The sequence below is a fragment of the Oncorhynchus clarkii genome, chromosome 32 (assembly GCF_045791955.1).
Source record: "Oncorhynchus clarkii lewisi isolate Uvic-CL-2024 chromosome 32, UVic_Ocla_1.0, whole genome shotgun sequence".
Classification (NCBI taxonomy): Eukaryota; Metazoa; Chordata; class Actinopteri; order Salmoniformes; family Salmonidae; genus Oncorhynchus; species Oncorhynchus clarkii.
Genome location: NC_092178.1, coordinates 39,527,342 through 39,549,069, shown reverse-complemented (window position 1 = coordinate 39,549,069; position 21,728 = coordinate 39,527,342). Strand labels below are relative to the sequence as shown.

Sequence of the window (21,728 nt, the reverse complement as noted above, 5' to 3'; positions counted from 1 at the left end):
TATTCGGAAGGGCCGAAGAGGGCTGTCCCAGGATGTCTGACCCTAACTGGGCTCAGGGGAGTCCTCTGATTTAGTTCAAATCAAAAGGGAATTATATTTTTCTTCATTAAACAGTCCAAAATCATATTATACAAACAGTATCATTCATCTTATACAACAATTAGATGTAAACCTCATATCTGAGGCTATTATATAAACAGCGTTATGGTAATGTGGCCACACCGTCTCCCATGAGCTTCCGCAAGTTGTGACAAACGGACCACTTCGTAGCTGGATTCTTCACCGATCTTTTATACTTTCTCCGGAACATGAAATGTGTTCCTACCTCAAGTTCTGGAAGGAAGGTGCAAGGAATTCCTTTGTTCTCCATGAAAATCTACTCTCTCTATACTGTGTGTCCATGAGGAGATTCTCAGGAATTTACGACGTCTCTCTGACCACAGCAACTTAGTTGAAGGAGGAAAGGGGGAGGCAGGGACAGGGGGAGGCAGGGACAGGGGGAGGCAGGGACAGGGGGATGGGCTTGCTATACCCAAAGAGGCCAAAGTCATGACAGCCCATTTGCTATTTAACGCAACAGTGTTTGTGACAAGTGACAACTATCGGTAGAGTTAAATGCAATGGAAACACATTGAACTTTAGATTTTTATTTGGTACATGAAAACTTAATCAAAAAAGTACATTTTGTGTGCGCTATGTCACCATGCACTGATTTTTATCCGAAACAAGTCTGTTTGTTGGAAATGCACCACTGGTGGACCACTGGTGCACAACTGTATATTTTCTTTATCTGGATGGAAGGAAACCTAGCTACTGTCAACATTGACACAGCTAACCATTTATTGAAGTTATGTATTTTTATCTGGATTGTAATAATAATTCATTTAAAGACATGCTCTGTTACTTTGGTGACTACAAGTATTTTTTAAACCTCCAGCTTTGTGCTGGATGTGTCAATGTGTAGTTCATATATGCATAATCTGAGCATAATTACTGTTTTACCTTGATTAGCCACAAAATCTCTTGTTTGAAAGTGACTGTTTTCTTGAAGCTGTGCCAAGCCATTTTCCCTACATTTCCCCCAACGTGGGCGAGCTCCCTAGTAATTTGAGTTCTAACCAATGAGCTTCCCCTCGCATTTGAGTGACAGCTAGTGTCCTGCCCAGCATAGGTGGCTGGTGTCACCTTAATTGGGGAGGACGGGCTCACAGTAATGGCTGGAATGTAATCAATGGAATTGTATTGAACACAAACACGTTTTCCATGTATATTATACCATTCCATTCACTCCATTCCATCCTGTGAAGCCCAGCGTTTTCCAATGAGGTCGCAGGGCGGGCCCAACGGCTCAGTGTGGACACAGCAGAGAGGGAGAGGGCGCGTTTGGGTGGTAAGGCCAAAGCAACCAAATAGACGAAAGTCTAGGAGTGAAGTCAGGGGAGGTGCAACTGTGACAGCCGGAAGTCCGACACTAATGTGATTTTCCGACAGCAGGGCTCAGATCAACATGGCAGTGTTGCCATTGTTAATCAATTTATTTTTTAGGGAGTAGATCCGCTTCAATATTGCGGATAGATTGTGGATTCCATCAATTTCATTATCTGCATCCTTTCCAATCCCCAATATATTTTGGGGTAAATATACACGCAACATGTAAAGTGTTGGTCCCATGTTTCATGAGCTCAAATAAAAGATCCCTGAAATGTTCCATATGCACAAAAAGCATATTGCTCTCAGATTTTGTGCACAAATTTATTTACATCCATCTTAGTGAGCATTTCTCCTTTGCCAAGATAATCAATCCACCTGACAGGTGTGGCATATCAATAAGCTGATTAAACAGCATGAGAATTACACAGGTGCACCTTGTGCTGGGGACAATAAAAGGCCCCTCTAAAATGTGCAGATATCTCAGGTTTTGAGGGAGTGTGCAATTGGTATACTGACAGCAGTAATATTCACCAGAGCTGTTGCCGGATCATTTAATTAAAATTTCTTTACCATAAGCTGCCTCCAACCTTGTTTTAGAGAATTTGGCAGTACGTCCAACCAGCCTCACAACCGCAGACCACTTGTATGGCGGGTCACAGTTCTGGTTAGCTTTTACGTTTTTAAATCGGAAATGGTCTTGATCTGTGATGCCCCAAGGCTATTTCGATTCGCTGGCAGTATTTCCAGCCGCTTTGGCACAAAAGTTAGAGGGTTCCATACCCCCCAAAGGAAGTAAGTTAATTCAGTATGTAGACGACCTCTTACTGTGTTCTGAAACTCTAAAAGCATGCGAAGTCGACACCAGAGCTCTGTTAATGTTCTTAGCTGAGAATGGCCACAAAGTCTCAAAATAGGGACCTTGGACATGATGTCACTTCTAATGGGAGACAGTTGAATACTGAAAGAATTCAATTTATTTTGGCTATACGGTTGCATGTTACTAAGCAGCATATCTCCCTTACTGGGAGAGCAGGGTACTGCATGGCATGGTTGGCCGAATATGCTCAAGTAGTACAACCACTTGCTGATCTCATCTACGGCCACAAGATGGTGGCGAATGACCTCATTACGTGGACTCCTGAGGCCAAGTTGTCTTTTGACTAGGTTGAAACAGATTCTTATCTCAAATAAAAACAGTTTATTTGTCACGTGCGCCGAATACAACAGGTATTACAGTGAAATGCTTACTTACCAGCTGTAACCAATAGTGCAAAAAAGGTGTTAGGTGAGCAATAGGCAAGTAAAGAAATAAAACAACAGTAAAAAGACAGGCTATATACAGTAGCGAGGCTACATACAGACACCGGTTAGTCAGGCTGGTTGATGTAGTATGTACATGTAGATATGGTTAAAGTGACTATACATATATGATGAATAGAGAGAAGCAGTAGCGTAAAAGAGAGGGTGGCGGGACACAATGTAGATAGCCTGGTTAGCCAATGTGCGGGAGCACTGGTTGGTCGGCCCAATTGAGGTAGTATGTACATGAAAGTGACTATGCATATATGATAAACAGAGAGTAGCAGCAGCATAAAAAGAGGGGTTGGGGGAGGCACATAATAAAAATAGTCTGGGTAGCCATTTGATTACCCGTTCAGGATTCTTATGGCTTTGGGGGTAAAAACTGTTGAGAAGCCTTTTTGTCCTTGGCACTCCGGTACCGCTTGCCATGCGGTAGTAGAGAGAACAGTCTATGACTGCGGTGGCTGGGGTCTTTGACAATCTTTAGGGCCTTCCTCTGACACCGCCTGGTGTCGAGGTCCTGGATGGCAGGCAGCTTAGTCCCAGTGATGTACTGGGCCGTATGTACTACCCTCTATAGTGCCTTGCGGTTTGAGGCTGAGCAATTGCCGTACCAGCAGTGATGCAACCAGCCATGCTCTCGATGTTGCAGCTCTAGAACTTTTTGAGGATCTAGGGACCCATGACAAATCTTTTTAGTTTCCTGAGGGGGAATAGGCTTTGTCGTGCCCTCTTCAAGACTGTCTTGGTGTGTTTGGACCATTCTAGTTTGTTGTTGATGTGGACACCAAGGAACTTGAAGATCTCAACCTGCTCCACTGCTCGGTCCTCCTTTTCCTGTAGTCCACAATAATCTCCATAGTCTTAGCTACGCTGAGGGATAGGTTGTTATTCTGGCACCACACGGCCAGGTCTCTGACCTCCCTATAGGCTGTTTCGTCGTTGTCTGTGATCAGGCCTACCACTGTTGTGTCGTCTGTAAACTTAATGATGGTGTTGGAGTCGTGCTGGCCATGCAGTCGTGGGTGAACAGGGAGTACAAGAGGGGACTGAGCACGCACCCCTGTGGAGCTCCAGTGTTGAGGATCAGCGTGGCAGATGTGTTGCTACCTACCTTCCAAAGAGCCTGTGGTTGTGGAGGTGGCGTTTGATGGTGCTTTTTTAAATCTGGTGACCCCAAGACGCCACCAAGGCCTGCAATTCTTTCACAGTGATTCTTGGGGATTTTGTTGCTTCTCTCACGATCCCCCTCCCTATCCTGGGGGGCAAAATGCATTTGTGTCTTCTACCCGTGAGGTTTTCAACTGTTCCATATCTTTTGAATTTTTTAATAATTGCCCCGACAGTGCTCAGTGGTATATTCAATCGTTTGTGGATCTTCTTGTAGCCATTACCATATTTATGAAGGTCTACGACCATCTGTCCCTTTTGAACTGACAGTTATTTTATTTTCTTCATGGTGTTGGATGACAAAGGGATATTGCATGCGTGTAACCTAATTTTTATACCCTAGTAAAAAAGAAAGTGATGTAATGGCTCAATTTAGTTCCTTAACACTTAGATACACTTAAATAAGAGGAATTTTAAAGTGGCCTTTTATTGTTGGTAGCACAAGGTGCACCTGTGTAATGATCATGCTGTTTAGTCAGCTTCTTGATATGCCACAACTGTCAGGTGGATGGATTATCTTGGCAAAGGAGAAATGCTCAGTAACAGGGATGTAAACACATTTGTGCAATAAATTTGAGCGAAAAAGCTTTTTGTGCTTATGGAATATTTTTGGGATCTTTTATTTCAGTTTATGAAACATGGGACAAAAACTTTACATGGTGTGTTTATATATATATTTTCAGTGTTTATACACGATACTTCTAGCAATACTAACATATGACCAACTGCTCAAAACAGTAGTAGTTCGGCGGAAGCAGAATGCTGTGAACCTTTTACCTGGAAATCCTTTGTGCAGGTTTTTATTTTTAGTATTTTTTTATTTTTATTTTTAATATTATTATTAACAACAAATCAATACAGGAAGTACACGTGGGAACACAATTATATGTGAATAATATACAATGGACAATCGGGGCTAGGGGTTACAATATCACATTACACAAGGACCTTAATTAAGGGACATGCATTCATTATTCTAACAGCTTTTTTGTTAGTAGAGTATTTAATTGTCTTAAAATACAGTTCAATTTATTTTTGTAAGGTAAGAAAATGTGATTTTTTTTGTTTGTAAATTTACATTTGTGAATATGAAATTTGGCCAAAAGAATAATGAAATTAATTACATAAAAATGTTTCAGCTTATTTCTATCGTAGAATCCAAGCAGTACATCTCTCCACAATAGTGTAAGATCTTCATAAATGTGTTCAATTATAAATCTACTGATGTCTTGCCACAGTTTTCTTACATGAATACAATGCCAAAAAAGATGCAACACTGTTTCTGGGTGGTCATTACAAAAGGAGCAATTTGAGTTGATGTTTTCCTTAAATTTCTTCATATGAGTGAGTGGTTGGCAGGATAATATTTATGAATAATGTTAAGGAAACGTCCTTCATTTTGTTATCAAGTAGGTATGTGTGTGGCAACATCCAAACTTTTTTCCAACAGATATGATCAATAAATCCATTCCAATAAGGCATGACATAAGGTATAGATAGATACAACATCCTCCTGAAACAAGGTTCGTATTGCTCTGTTGTTGAATGGACCAAAAGATAAACAAATCTTTCCTACTGATGAGTCAACAGGGTCAACGGAAGGTAGGCGTATTCACGTTCCTGAATAAAAAAAAGCAACACCTGAGGGAATGACATCTAAAACAATTGCAAAATCTTTAGGTGTTACAGGGACCTTGTAAAGTGATAAGAATTCCTTATAACTGAGTAAAAGACCCTCTGCATTTACCAGTTGGCTCACCAATCAGATATTATTTCGGAACCAATATTCTAAAAACAAATAAGTATTTTTATACAATTATACAATATATCCCGAATATTCCATATATAATATCTGTGTGGAGATGATGTTGTGTAGGTATCGTATTGCAATAGTAGATGGCAGCATCGTTTTGGAACGGCATGTGATTTAAATCGGAGAGGACGAAGAAGAATGCGACCATGTTGAATTAGCAAGAAAAACACAATAGAGACGGTTTATTTGGAGTGAATGTAATCTAACGGTAAAGTGTTGATCTGCCGCAAAAAAATGTGATATATAACATCAGAGGGAGAGAAAGGTGAGCGTTTCGGTCTTTCATGTTCAATTTGCATTAGCTATAAATATTTCAAATGAGTCGACTTTCGCTAGGCAAGCTAGCTAATCCTGTCAGACATTGAAAACGACTGCCGGGTAGCCATCCAAGTTGGCGAAACTGGCTAGATAGCGAGCTAGCTGGCTAATGGCAATTAACTATAACGTTAACCTGGCATATATAAATAAATCATATATAACCACTTTCATCTGTGATGTAATGCTAGCTAAATAAATTGGTATTTACAGTACTGTTTTGTAGCTACGTTAGCCAACTTGCATGTTTTCGTCAAAGCTGGCGTGGCTAACGTAACGTCAGTAGCTAGCTAACGCTAGCTAGATGGCAAAGTTAACTGGCTAACTAAATATATTCCTCTAAAGTTGGCAATATGAATGGCCTTTGTCGCACTAAATCAAATCGCGCCGAAGCTAACTGTTACTGACTGGAACATTAGCTGACTTCCTATCTTTATTGGCCTAGAAGGGCACCCCTGTTGTTCGATCAGTTTTCTAGCTATAAAATGAGCTAACTTGCATTGAATGTCAGTGCTAGCATAGCTACTAACGTTATTTGGCTAGCTAGGTAGGTCGCATCTAACTATTCATTTTCGTAGCTAACGTTATGCCAGTTACTTTTTATTAAATTGTCCATACATTTGGACTTAACTTTCATTTAAATGCAGATGCTTCTAATATCTTCAAAGTAATTTCAAACTTTGCAAGTTATAACGTTTCGATGGGTCCCACATTCTGATGACATTATAGCCTGAAGTTTCGCACGTCTATGATCTGGTCCCTAACTGTATGCGCTTGTAGTGTAGGCAACTCTTTTGTTATCTGTGGTCATGCCCTACACGAGTTGACTGGAATACACTACAGACTGATCCACCGAGCCAACACTAGACGTTGTGCCTGCCAGCCAAATACGTATTTTATATTATGTAGTTGGGGACTTGAACAAAATGTTTGGGCATCTATTCTACATTGTATTAAGTTTTAAAGCAAAGTCTAGGGCTTGGCCTATATAGTGTTCATCCTGACTACTAAATAAATTGTTCCTTCTTCCTGTCAGGTGACACAGGCTTGAGCTGAATACCGCCTGACTCTACACACTTTGACAGAAGACCTGTGGTGTCAACAAGAGAGGAGGGAGACCCAGCTGAAACAAACAGGACAGACAGAGGGGATCGTAAAGCTGTTCTGCGTTTTGGACTACAATTACCCTTTATTTGATTTTCAACATCAGGAAACTACTTTCACATGTGGATGGACATGTATATACACACAGAATGGAAAACAAATATTGAACAATAGGGACCATATTATTTTGGAGAAATATTTGTACAAAAGGTTTGAACAACCATTTACAAGGTCATCGATGTTGCGCAATTCAAAGGGACTCGACGCAAAGCAAGGAAATGTTTAATCAAAGAAAGAGATTTAACTTTTGAACAAAGATTATATTACTGATACTATTCCCTCGGTTCAAATTGTCTTAGCAGTTCTATTGCAAGACTTAAACTCCTTGATACTTGTTTACGTACCATTTTTAAAATATTGTGTGCAGGTATAAAATATTTATGCATTTGAATGCATATAGCTCTTCATTTGGAAGAGCTCTTGTGTTAAGACTTTTCATACGTCAGTAAACTCTGAAGGGGACTAAACTGCACGTGTGTGTGTATATGAAAGAACTACAAATATACTTCTGTTGTAAAAGCTTTGGACTAAAAATAATGTAGAATATTGTTGAATGCTTTTTTTAGACATCTACTTTCGAAGAGGCTTTTTAAGAAAAGGAAGAAAAAGCTAAGGGAGGGTAAGACGTAAATCTTTGAGAGTAAAAACAAAGGAAAGACATGGCATCCGCAAGAACGGAGAACCATGGCCCTATCGGCATGGGACTGAACAAGCAGAACGGGCAGCTTAGGGGAGTGCCTAAACCGGCCTCTCCTCAATCAGGACCCCTCGTCCTGGGCTCTCTGTTAAGCAAGGCTGTAGGTGCACCCCAGAAAGCAGGCGCTTCCCTGGAGGAAACTGGCATTAGGTACACATTTCTCTTACACACCTGTTTCACCCCAATTGTGTGCTGCTCGTATAGTATATTTTACTTTCATACCAAGTGATTACCCAGTAGAGTTTTAGTTTTTTTTTACATCAGCAGTGAGTGTGTTCAGGTGTTTTCTTAATACCCTCTTAGAAGACCTGCGTGGTTCTGGTACTGGTTCCGACCAATATTTTCACTTATAAATCGATACCATAGATCAAATTGACTTGCGTTGAGCAATAGCCTTGGTTCCCACGGACACTGTTGTTTTCTGAGCCTGTGTGATGCAGGATGTGACATCTGAAACCACTTGAAGCTGGGATGTCTCTTCTACCATTTAATTCGCTCTTCTGACTGTCCATCAACTTCTGGTTGAACCCTACATCACACATGCCTGCAGTCATTACGTAGTGCAGCAGGAGTGAGTGGTTTCATCACGGTAGCACATTCAGAGATCGATTTGTAGATTTCAGATTTTAGAGATCTGAGGTCTTCACAGCGATGGGGGCAGACATTCTGATCAAGAGGGACCTTTAGAAAATATACACATCTATATATTCTCCACTAAACATACAAATATGTATTTTAGTTAGTCAGGTCCATAAGCATTTGGACAGTGACACTGCCTAATTTTGGCTCTGTACGCCGCCACAATGGTTTTGAAAGGAAACAATCAACATGTGCTTTAAGTGTAGACTTCGTTTTTAATTGAAGGGTTTTGTCAATTATTGTATGAACCGTGTAGAAATTACTTTTTTTTAAATATATACATAGCCCCCCCAATTTTAGGGGATCAAAAGTAATTGGACAAACGAACAATCATAAATTAAATTGTGAGTTTTAATACTTGGTTGCAAATCCTTTGTATTCAATGATTGCCTGAAGTCTGGAACCCATAGACATTACTAGATTTTGGGTTTCTTCCCTGGTGATTTCCTGCCAGGCCTTTACTGCAGCTGTCTTCAGTTCCTGCTTGTTCTTGGGGCGTTTTACCTTCAAGTGTAATGGATGCTAAATTGGATTCAGGTGATTGACTTGGCCATTACAGAACATACCACTTCTTTTCCTTAAAGTACTGGGTTGCTTTCGCAGAATGCCTCGGGTCATTGTCCATCTGCACTACCTCCACCACCGTCCAATGAGTTATGAAGCATTTGGCTGAATCTGAGCAGATAATATAGCCCTAAACACTTCAGAATTCATCCTGCTGCTTTGTCAGCAGTCACGTCAATAAATACAAGGGAACCAATTCCATTGGCAGTCATACATGCCCACGCCATGCGTCAGAGATGAGGTGGTATGCTTCGGATCATGGGCAGTACCTTCCCTTCTCCATACTCTTCTCTTCCCATAATTTTGGTACAAATTGATCTTTGTCCATAGGATGATGTTCCAGAAATGTACATGTATTTATTTTATTTTTTATTGTTTTTTGGCAAACTCTAATCTGCTATTCCTTTTTTGGGGGCTTACCAATGGTTTACATCTTTTGGTAAACCTGTATTTACTCTGCTGAAGTCTTCTCTTGATTGTTGACTGACACAGATACGCCTGCCTCCTGGAGGGTGTTCTTGATCTGGCCAACTGTTGTGAAGGGTTTTTTCTTCACCAGGAAAATAATTATTCTGTCATCCACCACTGTTTTCTGTGATCTTCCAGACCTTTTGGTGTTCCTGAGCTCACCAGTGCGTTCTTTCTTTTTAAGAATGTACCAAATAGTTGACTTGGCCACGCTTAATGTTTTTGCTGTGTCTCTGATGGGTTTGTTTTGATTTCAGCCTAATGATGGCTTGCGTCACTGGCAGTGATGACTCTTTGGACTTCATATTGAGGGTAAACGGCAACAGATTGCAGATGCCATACATGAAATCAACTCGAGACTTTTTTTTTTATCTGCTTACTTGTAAATGAACTAATGAGGGAATAACACAGCTGAGCAGCCAATTGTCCAATTACTTTTGGTCCCTTAAAAAGGGGACAACCACATATAAAAAGTGCTGTAATTCCTACACTGTTCACCCGATTTTGGATATAGGTACCCTCAAATTAAATGTGAAAGTCTGCACTTTCAACTCGTATTCATTATTTAATTTCAACTCCAATATGCCGTGGTAGACAGCTAAATAATAGTAACTTGGTCAATGTCCAAATATTTATGGACCCGACTGTATAAGGAAGGTTAAATCTTATAGATGCTGGTTTTGTAATTTGATAATACTATATTTAGAAACATGTCATTTCAAGCCTTATTAATACAGTTTTGAATAGGAAATACATAAAATATTTCATTTTTATCATATTTGTACTTTAGCTTGTGTCCTCAAGTGACAACTTTTTTTTACCTGAAAGGTGGGATTGTAACCTTTTGAGCATGCAGCATTGCTAGTTATTGTTTATCCCTCTCGAGGGCCCACATTTTTGGGGATTACATAGATGACATTTTCGGTTGCATTTAACTGGATAATTGCACTCTTTTCATTGGTGCCCTTCATCAGATTTGGAGATGAGTGGAAAAAGAGCCTACAGCTCCCTCCCAAAGACACTAGAGTCAGAACCTCTGTAAGTCATGGTACAATGCAGCATGCTTTGTTTCACAAACTCACAGGATTTTCCCAGTGTAATTTTAATCAAATCTGGTACTTCTGATGTCTAACCTCTTCTTTGCTGTGTCCCAGGATGTAACATCCACTAAGGGAAATGAGTTTGAGGACTACTGTCTGAAACGGGAGCTCCTGATGGGCATTTTTGAGATGGGCTGGGAGAAGCCCTCCCCTATCCAGGTACGACACTCACTGGGAGCTTCTCTGCCCACCGATCACCTTTGAAACTGGGGGATTCCCTTGCTGTAAATTGGCTCCTGTTTCTGATGCCTATAACTTATATAGCTACTTTAATGTGATGCGCCTTAACTTTTGTATCATTTCAGCCAATAGTTTTGAGTGGTGCTCACGAGCCATAACGGGTCCCCGTTTTTGTGTACTACATCATCCATTTCATATGATATGTTAATAATTTGTTGAGCTTAAGATCCTGGACTTAAAAGTTAAAGTTCTGAATAACTGAAGTCTTGACTTTTGGTAGTTTGTCAAAGTGATAATGTTACATATTTTGACAATAGCCATGTTTTTTTTTGTGCTACAGTATGTTAAACCAGAGTTTGTTACCTTTCAGGAGGAGAGCATTCCCATAGCCTTGTCAGGACGAGACATCCTGGCCCGAGCCAAGAATGGAACAGGGAAGAGTGGGGCCTACCTCATCCCCATGCTGGAGAGAATAGACCTGAAGAAGGATTATATACAGGGTGAGATGAGGCGCTTCACATTACTATCCCTCCTTTTTTTACTCTACTACTCACGGCTCCAGGCTAACATTTTCCCCTGGTACTTAGGGCTGTGGCGGTCATAAAGACAACCGGTCTCACAGTAATGGACTGTTAATTAACATAAACACATTTAGCATCTCCTGGCCTCCACATACAAAAGCTGCTGATGCGCGCCTTATGTTTTAAAAAGTAATACATCAATTTGATATACACCATCACAATACATCCATTATTTTAGCCGGGTCTAAAGAAACATGATATAAAGAAAATGTATTTCAGAATAACAGAATGAGTTGGCCTACTGTATGTTATCTGGCTATGCGCCATGCCATAGGCAAGGGATGGGCAACTTTTGTAGACCAATTTCACAGAATAGCATGAATTTAGTTATAAAATTGCAATGTTTTTTTTCTCTACCCCATGGCAAAATGTGTAGAATTGCAGCGAACTTGCTTTAAAACGGCAACATTTATTCTAATTGCAGGAAATGTATTTTATGTACGGATGTGGGCACGCAGACCCATGAGCAACTGCGGCCCCTCAGTTCCATTTTATTTTTATGACCCCCAATCGAAGTTGCCCATTCCTGCAATATGCTTGTTCATTAAGCAGACAAGATACAGTGTGCTTAAGACCTGTGCCATTGTTTTATATTATGATTTTATAGTAAGAATATAATTGAACATAGCTGAATGAAATGGAAAGGATTTTTCCTATACAGTAGTTATTTGGCAGCTTTGATAGTGGTTTTTGCGTGAGATTTTATTTATTTGTCCATACGGACAACTTAAATCTATATTTTTGCCAGGCGATTAAAAACAAATTATTGTAGACCTGCATTGACAGGCCCCAGCGGTCTTTATATCATGCAGTCGTGAGATGCGTTTTGAGTTCAAAGCAAGCTGCGTGTGCACATTTGTTGATATTCATTGCTAGTTAGTGAGTCATTTGCCCAGTTATAGCTCATTTTTGGTCAGCAATGAAAGTCCAGGAAAAGTCATGGTATGTGCATCATCTGCGTGTGCCAGTGAGCTGTTGTGAGAGAAATTACATTTGCTCAGCATGGACAATTGATATGTTAGAAACTAATAGTGTAGTTTGGCTGGTTCTTGCTAGTTAACTATTTATCTATTAGCATGTATTAATATCATTGTCATGTCCTAAAATAACTTTCCACCACCACTCGTGTATAATCACAAATGGCCGACATGCAGTTGGTAGGGGCGCACAGTTGATGAAACCAATGCTGCATACTCCAGTTGTGAAAGTCTCTCAAGCGCTGAAATTGGCTAGGATTTTCCTCTATTCAATACTGGCTATGTAATTCTGACAAAGTTACAAAAATATTCCTAGAATAGCCTAATTGACAAGTAACTCTTATGCTTTCAAGATCTCCCCTGAACACTGAATATTTTAACCTTTACAAATAGATAAACAGCTTAGACAGCTACCTCGTCCACCTTAGCCATCTGATCCCTGCTTCATTGAGGGAATTATTTTTTATAAAGACATGGAAAGTATTTGGTTGTAATTAGTGATGCACCGATATGACATTTTTGGCCGATTCAGATATTTTCCTTGCCAAAAAAACCTGATACCGATATATAAAGTTTGGCCTTATTAAGCATTCTAGTACAGTTAAATTGTTCACACACACATGGATGCAGCGGTCTAAGGCCATGCATCTCAGTGCAAGAGGCGTCACTACAGTCCCTGGTTTGAATCTAGGCTGTATCGCATCCGGCCATGATTGGGAGTCCCATAGGACGGCTCACAATTGGCCCAGCGTCATCCAGGTTTGGCCGGGGTAGGCTGTCATTGTAAATAAGAATTTGTTCTTAACTGACTTGCCTAGTTAAATAAAGGTTACACACACACCACACTGACCAAAAAGTTATTTTGTTGGCATTTACGTATGTCCCCATTACCAGTAAAACATAATCAAAACCTTTTTCTTTCACTTGCTGTGCTGTTTCGTTGTTCAGTCATTTCATCATACATGTCAAGTGGTGAAGTTTCAGCTCTGTCTGTCTGTGGCGCCTCTTCCTCGGTGCGCATGGTTACTGTGTCCGTTTCCATCTTGTCCAGCTGGGTCTGTAACATTTCACGTAAAGCCTGTTCCTTGTCTGCATCAAAGTAGCCATCCTTGTACATAGCATCGAGCATGGTGGTGGCACAGTAAAGAGAGTGCCACCGAATTGCTTGTTCACAGTCTGTGACGGCAGTTTTGTTCAGCAGGTGTTTCAATGCCATGACAGACGGTATCACATCTGCTACAGGCGCAGTTGATGAGCTTATTTCTCTAGTCAGTTGTTCGAATGGAGCTAGATAGTGTGTTCATGTTTCAAACATGTTCTCAAATGCCATTGAAATGGCAGCAACGCTATGACAACGCTATGACAATTCATGCGCATGAAAGACTTTCCTCAGTACAAAATCCTTGACAACCCACTGTGCTGTCGGACTCGGAATGCTCATGGGGCTAATATCACTGGTCCAAATGTCAGTCATGAAGTTAATAGCAGTGACACGATTACTGTGTAACTCCGGTAGGACAACATCTGAAAAATAGAGCACTTGGTATTGTGTACCAGTGCTCGACCAGTTGACGAAAGCCAACATTACCCACGACAGAGAATGGTTGATTGTCAAGGGTAATGAATTCCATTACCTTGGCTTTAATGGATTAAGCCTGAGTTCTCTCGCTGAAATTTTCTTACTGTTTCAAATGGCTGCTCGACTTGTTGACTGCTCGATCCACACAGCAGACATTGTGGGCTAGGTTGTGTTGCACGTGGAGCGCAAAATTTGTGGCGTCATTACGGCATGTACTTACGTTATATAGGTATGCACGGTTTGACATCGTTTTACACATTGGCGTTAAACTAGACATCGGGCCGATGTTGGCATTTTTAGCTAATATTGTTCGATTACGATATCTTCAACAATATATTGTGCATCCCTAGTTGTAATGTTGCAGGGTGACCAACCATCCTCCAGGAGAGCTACTGGGTGTGCAGGCCTTGCCTTACTCAAGGCCACAATACCAGTGATAATAATGAATGTTATTTCCTGAAGTGGTTCCTTGCATCATACAACACAATTTTCAGTCATCTTTTTTGGCCAATGGTGTTAGACCTTTTGTTGTGGGGGGGGTGACTTGAGCTTTCCGACAAGTTAAAAAAGGCAAAAAGTTGCATATCTTGCCCTGCATAGGCTATTGATTTGAGAAAGGCTGCAAACACTGTTCTCTCATCAAGTGATCATATTTTCACCCATCTGACTATTCTCAATTTAATCTTTACTAATATGTCAAATTGGTTTCGATTTAGAATGGCCCATTATAAAAATTGGCAGGGGAAAAAAATAAGTAATCCATATGCACTCGAAAAGCGTTTGGAGGCCGCTTTCCCTCCGGTTTGTTTTTCAAGCCACCCGGGTAGGCTACTATAGTTATTTCATACCACGCACCTGGGTTAGAGGGACAATAGAGCCCTGACTACCAGGCCATTAGCGACGTGATGATCGTTAGCAAGTTGTTTTACCAATGCATGTCCAGTGTGCGTAAGAAGAGATAACCGTGACTCAGCGGTCACATGGAATTTTACTGCCGTCATGAAAGTAATACGTCACCGCAGCAGCCCTACTGGTGCCATTAAACTTTTTCATTTGGTGGCAGCGGGCCATGACTTGGTCGCACCAATCTTTCATCCCGCAATATCATTTTTGGGTTGTCTTTCGCAGTGCTTTATTGAAGTGTTAAATACCATCTCAGTAGTCTTAAGTTTTACGTTTTCATCATGTGTTCCTGTTTAAGCAGGAATGCATGATTCAAGACATTGATGTACAACCTAATCAAGTGATAGTCATGAATTTTTAGTTGACAATTAGGTTTTACTGTTAAAATAGTACTCCAGTTTTTTGTTCAATAGATATTAATTTGCCTACATGTTTATGTGCACTAATATAGGCTGTTTGGGGCTAACATGCTGACCACACCGCTCGCATGTGTGAGCGTTGCAAAATGACATTTACACGTTATTTAATCATTGCACTGCTCGTGAGCGTCTGTGTAGCTAGGCACTAAACTCAAACTTGATATTATTTGTGACATTGGATGCACTTCAAGTCCTGCCTCTCCCATCTCCTCATTGGTTTTTAGGAACATATACCCACGTAGTGATTGAAAGATGAACTGAGGTCCACACTCCAGTCCAGTTGGTGGTATGCACCTTTTTAAAGTTGCTTGCCAACCGCCATAGAAAGTCCAAAGAAGAGCACTGAAGGAGGAGAGATTACTAGAAACTAACTAAATTTACTTTGTGCATTTCAGGTAAATTAACAACCCAATGTTTATATTCCAGGACAAATCATCTAGCAACAGCAAGCTAGCTAGCTAAATTGCCATAAATGTTTGCTTTTTGACCTGTCCCCAAATTTATGTCGTTGGTTCAGTTCATTTTGATATTTTAACCTGTGTTTCCTGATCGCATGCGAGCTGTCTGGTCAGCATGTAATTCACCCCTTAAGTGGAAACTCAAAACACATTAGCTAGATTGCTAACTTAAATGTAATACCCACTGGTAATAGCCATATTAATCTGACTGTAAATGTAATGCCCTAAATAAACTTAGCTGTCGTAGCCTACTACCCAATGAGGCCCATGCACTCGTAATGGCCAATGTGCTCTCCGTATCTCAAACCATATCAAATATTTTGCTATAGAGATCATATAGAGAAATAAAACATCTACATACAGAAATCTGAGAACCTCTCCAGTTGTAACAACAAGTATTACAGAGGATAACAATTTTTCCCAAAATGTGGATTTTGACATTTATGCAATCCAGGGTGCGTTTATTTATTTTCCCCTGGAGCGAAGTGGGAGAGACTGGGAGAGTGTCAGGGCAAACACTTTCATTACAGGAATCATGAGGATAATGCACTCTACAGTCCCGCTCCTTGAAAGCGGCAGCTCTACCCTTTAGCTCAGTGCGAATGTTGCCTGTATTCATGGCTTCTGGTTGGGGTGTGTACGTACAGTCACTGTGGGGACGACGTCATCGAGAACTGCCCAGTGACACGAGCCTACCAGACAAGATAAATTACTTTTATGTTCGCTTCAAGGCAAGTAACACTGAAACATGCATGAGAGCATCAGCTGTTCCGGAGGACTGTGTGAGTAAGACCTTCAAACAGGTCAATGTTCACAAGGCCGTAGGGCCAGACGGCTTACCAGGATGTGTACACCGAGCATGCGCTGACCAACTGGCAAGTGTCTTCACTGACATTTTCAACCTCTCCCTGGTTCTGTAATACCAACATGTTTCAAGCAGACCACCATAGTCTCTGTGCCCAAGAACACTAAGGTAACATGCCTAAATGACTACCTACCCATATCACTCACATCTGTAGCCATGAAATGTGTTGAAAGGCTGGTCATGCCTTACATAAACACCATTATCCCAGAAACCCTAGACCCACTCCAATTTGCATACTGCCCCAACAGATCCACAGATGATGCAATCTCTATTGCACTCAACACTTCCCTTTCACACCTGGACAAAAGGAACACCTATGTGAGAATGCTATTCATTGACTACAGCACAGCATTCAACACCATAGTGCCCTCAAAGCTCATCACTAAGCTAAGGACCCTGGGACTAAATACCTCCCTCTGCAACTGGATCCTGGACTAACAACACATCCGCCACACTGATCCTCAACACGGGGGCCCCTCTGGTGTGTGCTCAGTCCCTTCCTGTACTCCGTGTTCACTCCCGATGAGATGGCCTATAGGGAGGAAGTCAGGTTGAGAGCTTCAAGTTCCTATGCGTCCATATCACCAACAGACTACCGTGGTCCAAGCACACCAAGATAATGGTGAAGAGGGCACGACAAAACCTATTCCCCCTCAGGAGACTGAAAAGATTTGGCATGGGTCCTCAGATCATCAAAAGGTTGTACAGCTGCCCAATCGAGAGCATCCTGATGGCAGTGATGCAACCCTAGTACGGCATCTGCTTGGCCTCCGACCGCAAGGCACTACAGAGGGTAGTGCGTACGGCCCAGTACATCACCGGGGCCAAGCTTCCTGCCATCCAGGACTTCTATACCAGGTGGTGTCAGAAGAAGGCCCTAAAAATTGTCAGACTCCAGCCACCCTAGTCATAAACTGTTCTTTCTGCAACTGCATGGCAAGCGATACCAGAGCGCCAAGGCTAGGTCCAAAAGGTTTCTAAACAGCTTCTACCCACAAGCCGTAAGATTCCTGAACATCTATCAAATGGCTACCCAGACTATTTGCGTTGCCTCCCCCCCCCTTCTAAACTGCTGCTGCTCTGTTATTATCTAGTCACTTTAACTCACGCATAGTCACTAATAACTCTACGAATGCATAGTCACTTTAATAACTCTACCTACATGTACATATTACTTTGACACCGGCTTCCCCTACACGCGGACTCTGTATCGGTATCCCCTGTATATAGCCCCACTATTGTTATTTACTGCTGCTCTTTAGTTATTTGTGCTTCTCTTACTTTTTAACGTTTTTTTCTTAAGGTCTGCACCTGTTGTATTCGGCGCATGTGACAAATAACATTTTATTTGAATTTGCAATTTCACCTTTGAGCAAAACACTTGGGTGAACCTTTGGAATCATGGAAATAGAAGATTTTTCTATTTCTGTTAGAATATAATAGTGGGCACTTTGAATACAGTGTTTGACTTGACAACAAATGAAAATGCCAGGGAGCAGTTATTGTGACAGGGTAGGAACCAAAATGTCTGTTTCCTATGGGATGCTATAATCTTTGGCTACACTGAATGTGAATGTTTTCTCTTAGCTACTTCATGTAGCTAACATATTCTTGCTTCATGTATTCCTCTCTTGATTTATTCCTAAACTGGGGTATGCGCAATGCTGTCGGGGGTACGTAAATTAAAATGTGATTCACATTTCATATTTAAAAAAAGAAAGAAAATTCTCTTCACATTTTCAAAGAGTCCATTTATATCTTCCAACGGGGCTATACATTTGGGTGAGGATTTTTTTTCTCACCCGAGTATCCTCGTTTCACTGCCCAAAAATAAAATTGAACCATCTAGTGTTCAACGAAATAACACCACAATGTCAAATACAGGTAGCTTAGTCAAATAATTTAACATCCAATCACATTAACCATTACTCTCTCGCGGGAATACCACTAACGGTCCGTATGGAGCCAAACGTAGCTCCTGCTTATGTTGGTATCTGTACTGATGGCGCGAAAGCCATGACAGGGAGACACAGTGGAGTGGTAACGAGCGTGCAAGCAGTTGCTCCCGATGCCACTTGGGTACACTGCAGCATCCACTGAGAGGCTCTTGCTGCCAAAGGAATGCCTGACAGCTTGAAAGACGTTTTAGACAATACAGTGAAAAATGGCTAACTTTGTAAAAGCAAGGCCCCTGTATTTTCTGCACTATGCAATGATATGGGCAGCGACCATGTAACGCTTTTACAACATTTTATTTAACTAGGCAAGTCAGTTAACATTCTTATTTACAATGACAGCCACCCCGGCCAAACCCGGACGACGCTGGGCCAATTGTGCGCCGCCCTATGGGGCTCCCAATCAAGGCCGGTTGTGATACAGCCTGGAATCGATCCAGGGTGTCTGTAGTGCTTTGGATGGCTGCGCCACTCGGGAGCCCAGAGAAGAGTACTGGTTATCATGGGGCAAAGTATTGACACATTTTCTTTAATTGAGAGCTTAAAGTTCTTGACTGACCATAACTTTCACTTGTCTGACCGCTTGCACGATGACGAGATTCTCACACGACTGGCCTATCTGAGTGATCTGAGTCTAGGATGACAGGGACCTGCCAGGGACTATATATTCAATGTGCGGGACCAAATTGAGGCGCTGATTTAAGAAGTTGCAGCTCTTTTTTTTGTCTGCATTAACAAGGACAGCACGCAGGTCTCATCTCTGTATAATATTTTGTGTGAAAATTAACTCAAGCTTACGGACTATGTCAAATGTGATATAGCGAAGCACCTGAATGAGCTGGGTGTGCAGTTACTCCGGTACTTTCCAGAAACGGACAACACAAACAACTGGATTCGTTATCCCTTTCATGTCCTGCCTCCAGTCCACTTGCCCATATCTGAACAAGAGAGCCTCGTCGAAATTGCAACAAGCGGTTCTGTGAGAATGTAATTTAATCAGAAGCCACTGCCAGATTTCCGGATAGGGCTGCGCTCAGAGTATTCTGCCTTGGCAAATCGTGCTGTTAAGACATTTATACCATTTGCAACCACGTACCTTATGTGAGAGTGGATTCTCGGCCCTCACTAGCATGAAAACTAAATACAGGCACAGACTGTGTGGAAAATGACACTGTCTCCCCAAATACAACCCAACATTGCAGAATTATGTGCATCCTTTCAGGCACACCCTTCATTACCCTGTGGTGAGTTATTCACACTTTTGTATAAACTAATAAGGTTTTATATCTAAGATGGTTAAAGAGCAAAATTATTGATTATTTGTGTCCTGGTCCTATAAGAGCTCTTTGTCACTTCCCATAAGCTGGGTTGTGACAAACTCACATTTATTAAAAATAAGAATATCGTATAGTGTGTGGGGCAGGCTTTCAATGATGTCAAAAATCAGCATTTGAGAGTGCGCGCTGACCCTGGTGCTGGAGGGGGTACGCAGCTGGAGGTTGAATGTTTGAAGGGATACTGGACTATAAAAAGTTTGGGAACCACTGATTTAGAAGATACTGTTGCACAAACAACATGCTGATTTTGGTCTAAACCATCACTGGCATTATCAGGCTGTATAGCTAATTAAATTTGCTCTGACTCAGTTCATTTAATTAGCTTGCGATTCACATTAGCGGCTAACAATATTTGGCCCAACTTGCTAAGAAAAGACAAACTAGCTGTTTGCAGATGTAAGAAACAAACTAATGGTGTAATTATAAACCGTTAGTGGATCTACATTAAGAAGCAAAGTGAAAACGGCATTGTTGTCATCAAAATTGTTGCATGTGGTGCATTGACCATGCAGACTGAAAGCAAGTCTAGTGGTTAAGGATCAACAGTGCGCTCCTTGGGTGATGGGGCAGGGCTAGGTCTGTTTGGAAGGAGGAATGGAGGGAGAGAGCACAGAGAGGGGTGACTCAAGTAACGAAGTAAACTATAAAAATGGACATTGCGCACAGCATGTCATTTTAACAAACCAATCATGCAAATACCATTTATAGAAGGTAAAGTAAAAACCCAAACTGGCCCCTGCATCAATACCGGTATATCGTAAAATACAGTATACCGCCCAGCCCTACTGCGCCCCTCTTCCTACTTTTCCCTCCCTCTCTGTCGAACCTCATTGTCTTGCACTTGCACTTTCGCTATCTATACCTCTTATACTTACCCATATCCACTTCGTCCTCTCTCCCAAGCTATTGTGATGGTGCCCACTCGTGAGCTGGCCCTGCAGGTGAGCCAGATCAGTATCCAGATCAGCAAGCACCTGGGCGGAGTGAAAGTCATGGCCACCACGGGTGGTACCAACCTGCGAGATGACATCATGCGCCTGGACGAGACTGGTAAAGACCCAACAGCATCACATTGTCACTTCATACCAAGAGTGGTGTCTTGCGACGTACACAGTTGAAGTCGGATGTTTACATACACTTTGGTCATTAAAACTAGTTTTTCAACCACTCCACAAATTCTTTTGTTAACAAACTATAGTTGTGGCAAGTCGGTTAGGACATCTACTTCGTGCATGACACGTAATTTTTCCAACAATTGTTTACAGACAGATTATTTCACTTATAATTCACTGTATTACAATTCTAGTGGGTCAGAATTCAGAATTCAAACAGAAATCTCGTAATTAAAATTCTTCAAACATACAAGTATTATACACCATTTTAAAGAAACTTGTTGTTAATCCCACCACAGTGTCTGATTTCAAAAAGGCTTTAAGACGAAAGCATACCATGCGATTATGTTAGGTCCGCACCTAGTCCCAGAAAAACCGCCATTTTTCCAGCCAAAGAGAGGAGTCACAAAAAGCAGAAATAGAGAGAAAATGAATTACCTTTGATCTTCATCAGATGACACTCATAGGACTTCATGTGACACAATACATGTATGTTTTGTTTGAAAAAGTTAATATTTATATCCAAAAATCTCAGTTTACATTGGCATGTTTTTTGCAGAGAGCCACATCAATTTACAGAAATACTCAACTAAATGTTGATGAAAATTCAAGTGTTATACATGGAATTAAAGATATATTTCTCCTTAATGGAACCGCTGTGTCAGATTTCAAAAAAGCTTTATGGAAAAAGCACACCAT

At 41.2% G+C, this 21,728-nt stretch overlaps 1 protein-coding gene across 3 annotated transcripts in view; it reads left to right on the top strand.

The window, feature by feature from the left end:
- Window positions 1-5,770: 5,770 nt before the first annotated feature.
- The window catches only part of LOC139392386 (probable ATP-dependent RNA helicase ddx6), a 63,289-nt gene continuing 47,331 nt past the window's right edge, over window positions 5,771-21,728 (top strand). For all 3 annotated transcript variants that reach the window (XR_011629665.1, XM_071140345.1, XM_071140343.1), the window contains exons 1-6: window positions 5,771-5,981; window positions 7,068-8,042; window positions 10,538-10,601; window positions 10,718-10,822; window positions 11,214-11,343; window positions 20,821-20,967. Coding sequence is in view for 2 of the 3 variants with exons in the window: in XM_071140345.1 (XP_070996446.1) it covers window positions 7,855-8,042; window positions 10,538-10,601; window positions 10,718-10,822; window positions 11,214-11,343; window positions 20,821-20,967 (634 nt within the window). In the remaining variant the exon portion in view is untranslated. The remainder of the gene's footprint in view (window positions 5,982-7,067; window positions 8,043-10,537; window positions 10,602-10,717; window positions 10,823-11,213; window positions 11,344-20,820; window positions 20,968-21,728) is intronic.